Source organism: Triticum dicoccoides, chromosome 3A (assembly GCF_002162155.2).
Source record: "Triticum dicoccoides isolate Atlit2015 ecotype Zavitan chromosome 3A, WEW_v2.0, whole genome shotgun sequence".
NCBI lineage: Eukaryota > Viridiplantae > Streptophyta > Magnoliopsida > Poales > Poaceae > Triticum > Triticum dicoccoides.
Window position 1 is genome coordinate 571,810,824 of NC_041384.1, and position 6,107 is coordinate 571,816,930.

The 6,107-nt window shown below is 47.4% G+C and overlaps 2 protein-coding genes across 2 annotated transcripts; both read right to left on the reverse strand.

Moving 5' to 3' along the window:
- Positions 1-601: 601 nt before the first annotated feature.
- LOC119272578 lies at positions 602-2,246 on the reverse strand. Its single transcript, XM_037554045.1, has 2 exons — positions 2,224-2,246; positions 602-974 (listed from the first exon to the last, which is right to left on the reverse strand). Exons 1-2 carry the CDS (start codon positions 2,244-2,246, stop codon positions 602-604), a joined length of 396 nt encoding a protein of 131 aa, XP_037409942.1.
- A 2,938-nt stretch (positions 2,247-5,184) lies between these two features.
- Positions 5,185-5,885, reverse strand: LOC119272183. Its single transcript, XM_037553733.1, has one exon. It carries the CDS (start codon positions 5,778-5,780, stop codon positions 5,448-5,450), a length of 333 nt encoding a protein of 110 aa, XP_037409630.1. The 5' UTR covers positions 5,781-5,885; the 3' UTR covers positions 5,185-5,447.
- Between the last annotated feature and the right edge of the window lie 222 nt (positions 5,886-6,107).

Below are 6,107 nucleotides of genomic sequence, written 5' to 3' on the forward strand. Positions count from 1 at the left end.
CGACAAGGTCAAGCCGGCTTCGGTACGGGAGCGATGGCAGTAGCACGTCACCGACTCGTTCTGGCGGCGGTAGTGATCGTCTGATGGTATAGGGATCTCGATGTAATTTTTATTATGCTTGAGGTGTTTTGTACTTCCTATGAACTTTTACAACATATCTGGATCTTTTCCACACAAAAGAACACCACTCGCTTCACATCTGACTGTATGAAGCAAAAATAACAGAAAATGATGATTCACAAAAAATTGGCATGCGAAATAGGGTATTCACAGTTATTTCCCTACACCTACACCCTATGTACATCAGTGACAATTTTTTTTTGAGGGTCATCAGTGACAATTTGTTACGTATTTCCCTAGACGTATATCTTATGTACTACTACATCAGTGACAAATTGAACGAACTATCCAAATCCAATATTTGTAAATGCATGATCATGGACAACCATTCAAGGACATGGAAACACACCGTGGGAACGAGAAAAGGGAAAAGAGGCTAGGAGGGAAATGGCAACTTTAATCTGTTTCGCTCTTTCGCACACACAGCCCGGCAGGGGCAGCATACGTAAGTAAGTACGTACGTAGCCACCACCAAGTCTCGTCACGACTCGACGGCCTCCGGAATGCTCTGCAGCGCGGGCCTCCAGTGCTCCTCCCGGTGCACGTCATGGTGGTGCACCTCCCCGGAGTCCATGATGTCCGCCAGCAGCTGCCGGGTGCTGCTACCCCGGCCGCCGGGCGTCTTCCTCTCCATCAGCTCGTGCAGCTGCCTCCTGGTGATCCTGATCGTCACCTCCGATAGGTGCTCCTCCGACGCGTCATGGTGATGGTGGTGGTGGTCGCCGTCCTCGTACGTGGACGACGCCTCCTCCCACTCGCCGTCGTCCGCCCACGACTCACCGGCGTGCCGCGACGCCGCGCAGTTCCCCACAGATAACCTTCCCGACTGACGAGTGCCTTTTTCGTGGGCCTGGCTGCCGGTCCGCCGCTAGCGAGCTCTAGCTCGTTCAACTTTTTCTGATCCCTCTCGCAGGCAAGAAATGGAGATGGATGGATAAATAAGATGCCATGTATCTACGATGGGCAGCTGTGTGTATTTATAGTTGGAGGCGCTGGGTCATTCTCCGCACGCGCTGATTAGGCGTTGGTTGTCTAGCCCTTGATGTCAGAGGGACGGGAGGAGGCGAAGTCCGGGTCCGACGTGGCGTGCCAGTCATGAACCTGGTCAGAGGATCTCATCCTGACATCCATCGCCCGCTGGCCGGCAGTCCTGGAGCTAGAAGCTGGGCGAAGGTGTGGTAGGCTCCCGGTGCTGCTGCGTAGGCACGCGACTGTATTACTCCCTCCGTCCCGTGCAAGGCGAGCAAATTTCCTATTGTCAGGGAAACACGAGAGTGAATTGCCTGGTCTCGCTCGGGGCACGCGGCAAGCCGCGTTTTTGTTTTGTTTTTGGCGAAACACGCGGGTCGGCTGGCTGGCTGGTTGCTGCTTGAGCTGGTCTTGGGCCGCGGCCTGGTGTGTGAATGGGCTAGGGAGCGAATCTCGAGCGGCTTCAGGGGGCCACTCCTGCGAGCTTTCGTGCGAGAAGGTGTTTCCTGTATGCCTACTGCCGTGCTTAATCCGCGGCTATTTCTATAGATACTTAAGTCAGTACAAGTCTAGGATGAATGGATTAGCCAGAAGCTTAGAAAAACTGAAAGGATAAGATGCCCTTGCTTAGACGATATTTACCATGCGCGGTGACGTGTCGTAGTAAATACATACTAAATAGATCACCTTTCTGCTAACTCACCTACCCAAGCAATTTGCAATGAGCATAATCACCATGGACTGCTGGCATATTTGGATGCAGAGGAACTCCAAGATTTTCAAAGCTCAACCTCTATCTCTGCAAGCTTGGAGAAGTTTACTCAAAAATGACCTTAAGATGATAGTTGTGAGGACCAAAGAAAAACACAAAGAGGCTTCCAAGGGCTGGATTACAGACAACCTAGCTTAATTATTCATGGATATACCTAGAGCTGGTATTGGTTAGATGGTCCTATTGTTTATTTTATTTTTTTACATAACTTTGCTTTATTTTAAATGAAAATTACCGTAGAACTATTGTTCTAGGGTCTTCGATTTAAGAAAAAAAAGTTCTACTGAGCTGATGCACGAGCTTTACTTCTCACATTTTACTTTCTCCAACGAGTGCAGCATGCACCTTCGAATGGCACATACCATGCCAGCTCTGCTCCGGCCATCATTCCCTGCAAAATAGGCATTCAACGTGCACACGTGATGCGGTGACGAGGTAATCACTGGCCAATAGATCGTTTTTCTCTTGTCCTGGCGGCTGGAACCCTAGCTACCCGTCGTAAGGAGGTCAATCTTCTAGTGCCATCCTACGGCGGCTCTCCTCCACCGGCGACCTCAGTCGTTGGTGGTGAGGGGATCACCGGATTCACACACGTGGATCATTTTTACTCCTTCATAGTCTAGTTTTTTAGATTGTTCATCATCTTGGCTTCAGCGGCGATGGTGACAATGCTGAATAAAAATTCTCCGGATCCTTCTTTGACGAGGCCATCGGTTCTATGGTTGGGGATGAATTTAGGAATAAGTCTGTTCACGTAAGGACGACGTAGCGGCGATGACATCCTCGTGATGGATTTGTGTCCTCGGGCTCCGCCATTGCGATGCCGTTTGATTCAGCGTCGGCACGAAGCTTGGGAGGTAGTCCAGGAGCGGATGCAGATTGTGGTTTGCATCGACGACATCTGGAAGATGGAATGTGTTCTGGGTTCGTGGTTCGTGGATGTCAGGTATGGTTTCCTCCTTCGGCGTCATAGTCGTGGTGGGGTGCCAGATCCGGAGTTCGATGGCGTGTCCGGTGTGTTGCCCCGGTCTGATTCGTTCAACGGCAACGGCTTCACTTTTGGTGAGCCACCTTGGAGGTCCGCAAAGCTGCATATCAGCGATGGTGTTGCGTCGAGCTCGGGTAAGGAAATGATCTGTCATTCTTTTCTTCGGTGGCTACTGTGGTGGTGCCGGATGCAGCTGACGGGCGTTGGTGTCAACCTCAGAGATGTTCTGCTATTTTTTCAGTTTTGTCATGTCGGTCCTTACGTGATTTATATTTTGATTATTATAATATGAATAAGACACGTATTATCATTAAAAAAAACATGCACACGTGATGGTCTGTATGAACTGGGCGCTGACAGAATCACTTTGACGGGCGAGATAGAAGTTTTGATTGCAGATTCACAGTGGTCGTGGCCCTCTGCGTATGAACGGCTCATTACGTTTTACTCACTCCTTCCATCTATATAGGGCCTAGTGCGTTTTTTAAGACATCCTTTGACTATTGACAAGATTAATAATACATGATATGCATAATGTGAAAATTATATCATTGAAAACTCCTTTCACATACGAATTTGATATTGTGCTTTGTGTAAGTTGCATGTCATATATTATTGCTCTAACATTTGGTCAAAGTTAGCCTCGAAAAACGTATTAGACCCTATATAGATGGAAGGAGGGAGTAACTTTTTTTAAATGCTTGGATTAAATTTATAAAAACATGTCCAACTTTTTTCACACACATTATATATTTTTTGTATACATTAGAAACATTTGTTCACACATTTAACATTTTTCAAATGTTTGGTTAACATTTTTTTAAAATGTTTGATGTAAAATGTTCTTCTAATATATTTATTTAAAATATTTGGATGCATAAACGAAAGTAAAAGACGAAATAAAAAATGAAAATAACAATGTGAAAAAATGAGGTTGTGCCCTCCCACTCGTTTGGGCCTCGCTTGAAAAAAGGAACACTTAACATAGTTAGAGAAGAAAAAGGAAGATGTCTATGTAGTAGCGTCCAGCTTAACTCCAGGCTTCCCTCCATCTCACTAAAAGAGATCAGTAATGCTAGACGTAGAGGCACTTACAGGCTGAATTTAGTTACATGCTGACATGGCAAAGTGGGATTGAAAAGAAGGGAGTGAGGCGGGCCGCCCCGGGGGAGGGGGGGGGGGGGCAAAGAAATTTAATGAAGGGCCCCGTAAACTGCGTGTAACAAGCTCGTATGTCTAGGATTATTGAAAAGAGATAAATAAGGGCACCCCTGATTCTTGGCCTCTGTACTTCCTACTTGTACACGGACCGGCGTATGTGGTATATCCAAACCCTATTTGGCACCTACACCATTTTTTCTCTTTCTTTTTAGTCTTCAAAAAATGTGTGCCACGGGCGATTCGGACTCCAACCCTCAAGGTTTGTTCGTGTTTTTTAAAACTGGGTTTTGATTTGTTTTATTCTAGGATTTTTTATTTATCTTTTTTACCTTTTTATTTTTGTTTTTACTTTTTATCAAATGCATGAACTTTTCAAAATTTTACAAATATCTATTTCATGAAATTTTTCTCCATTTTGTGAATTTATTTCAATTTCTCAAACTTTTTTTACAATTTTTTTACTGGACTTCTCTTGAAAATCTGTGAAAAAATTCAAATCCTTGAACATTTAAAAAAATGGAATCATTTCAAGGTTGTCGAGAAACAATTTGCTCTTACCCGAACCCCCAACTAGTTGTGGGTACGACATAGGCACAAATTTGTGTCCAGGGGCAAACCCGAACCCTACAGAGTAGTCTTGCATGTGACTCATATAAACGCTAAAATACCTAGCATATAAACTCCAAAGTTCTAGACGGCCAGACTGTATCCACTTCAACCCCCGCTAGTTAGCACTTCCTCAACAATCCCCCGCCCTCATCCTCCTCCCGATCACCAATTTGCCAACCCTAGCACCTCTTGTTGGCGTTTACATCTCACATGGAGCTAGCAACTATCCACCGCCCTTCATTGTTATGTCGATCTTCCCATTGGGTATCGATTGGCACGGATACCCATTCGGTATGGGCCCAGGCAAGATTTTATGTAGACTATGAGTAAGATTTTGTGCCCGTGAGAAACATAGATATGAGTATGGAATTATTGCATCCATACAACTCTACCCATTGACATCCTTCGGAGTTCGGAGGAAACCATTTTTAAACGAAAAGATCAGGCAGGTGAGTAGTTTCATTCTCCACCGTCAAACACCACTCCCTCATAGTAGTATGAAACAAAAATAATAGAAAAAAATGGCATGCGAAATAGGGTATTCACAGTTATTTCCCTACACCTACATCCTATGTACATCAGTGACTATTTTTTATACGTATTTCCCTAGAAATTGAACGAACTATCCAAATCCAATCTTTGTACATGCATGGTCATGGACAACCATTCAAGGGAGTACTCCCATTCAAGGACATGGAAACACACCGTGGGAACGAGAAAAGAGAAAAGAGAAAAGAGGCTAGGAGGGAAATGGCAACTTTAATCTGTCCGCAGAGAGCTCGGCAGTGCAGCGTACGTAAGTACGTACGTAGCCACCACCAAGTCTCGTCATGACTCGACGGCCTCCGGAATGCTCCGTAGCGCGGGCTTCCAGTGCTCCTCCCGGTGCACGTCATGGTGGTGCACCTCCCCGGAGTCCATGATATCCGCCAGCAGCTGCCGAGTGCTGCTACCCCGGCCGCCGGGCGTCTTCCTCCCCATCAGCTCGTGCAGCTGCCTCTTGGTGATCCTGATCGTCACCTCCGACAAGTGCTCCTCCGACGCGTCATGGTGGTGGTGGCGGTGGTGGTGGTCGTCTTCCGACGTGGACGACGCCCCCTCCCACTCGCCGTCGTCCGCCCACGACTCCCCAGCGTGCCGCGACGCCGCGCAGTTCCCCATCAGATGAGATAGCCCTCCCGACTGACGACTGCCTCTCTCCTGGCTGCCGGACCGCCGCTAGCGAGCTCTAGCTCGTTCAACTTTTTCTGATCGCTCGCAGGCAAGAAATCGAGATGAACGGGTAGACAAGATGCAATGTGACGAAGATAGGCTGCTGTGTGTATTTATAGTTGGAGGCGCTGGGTCATTCTCCGCACGCGCGGATTAGGCGTTGGTCGTCTAGCCCGTGATGTCAGAGGCACGGGAGAGGGAGGCGAAGTCCGGGTCCGACGTGGCGTGCCGGTCATGAACCCGGTCAGAGGATCTCATCCTGACATCCTCCGCCGG

Bases quoted from the DNA above. Each gene is read 5' to 3' on its own strand.
- LOC119272183 (XM_037553733.1), bottom strand. From the start codon at position 5,780: ATGGGGAACTGCGCGGCGTCGCGGCACGCTGGGGAGTCGTGGGCGGAC.
- LOC119272578 (XM_037554045.1), bottom strand. From the start codon at position 2,246: ATGGCCGGAGCAGAGCTGGCATG. The intron at 975-2,223 runs GTATGTGCCATT...GCGGACCGGCAG, and splicing joins GCCGGAGCAGAGCTGGCATG to CCAGGCCCACGAAAAAGGCA.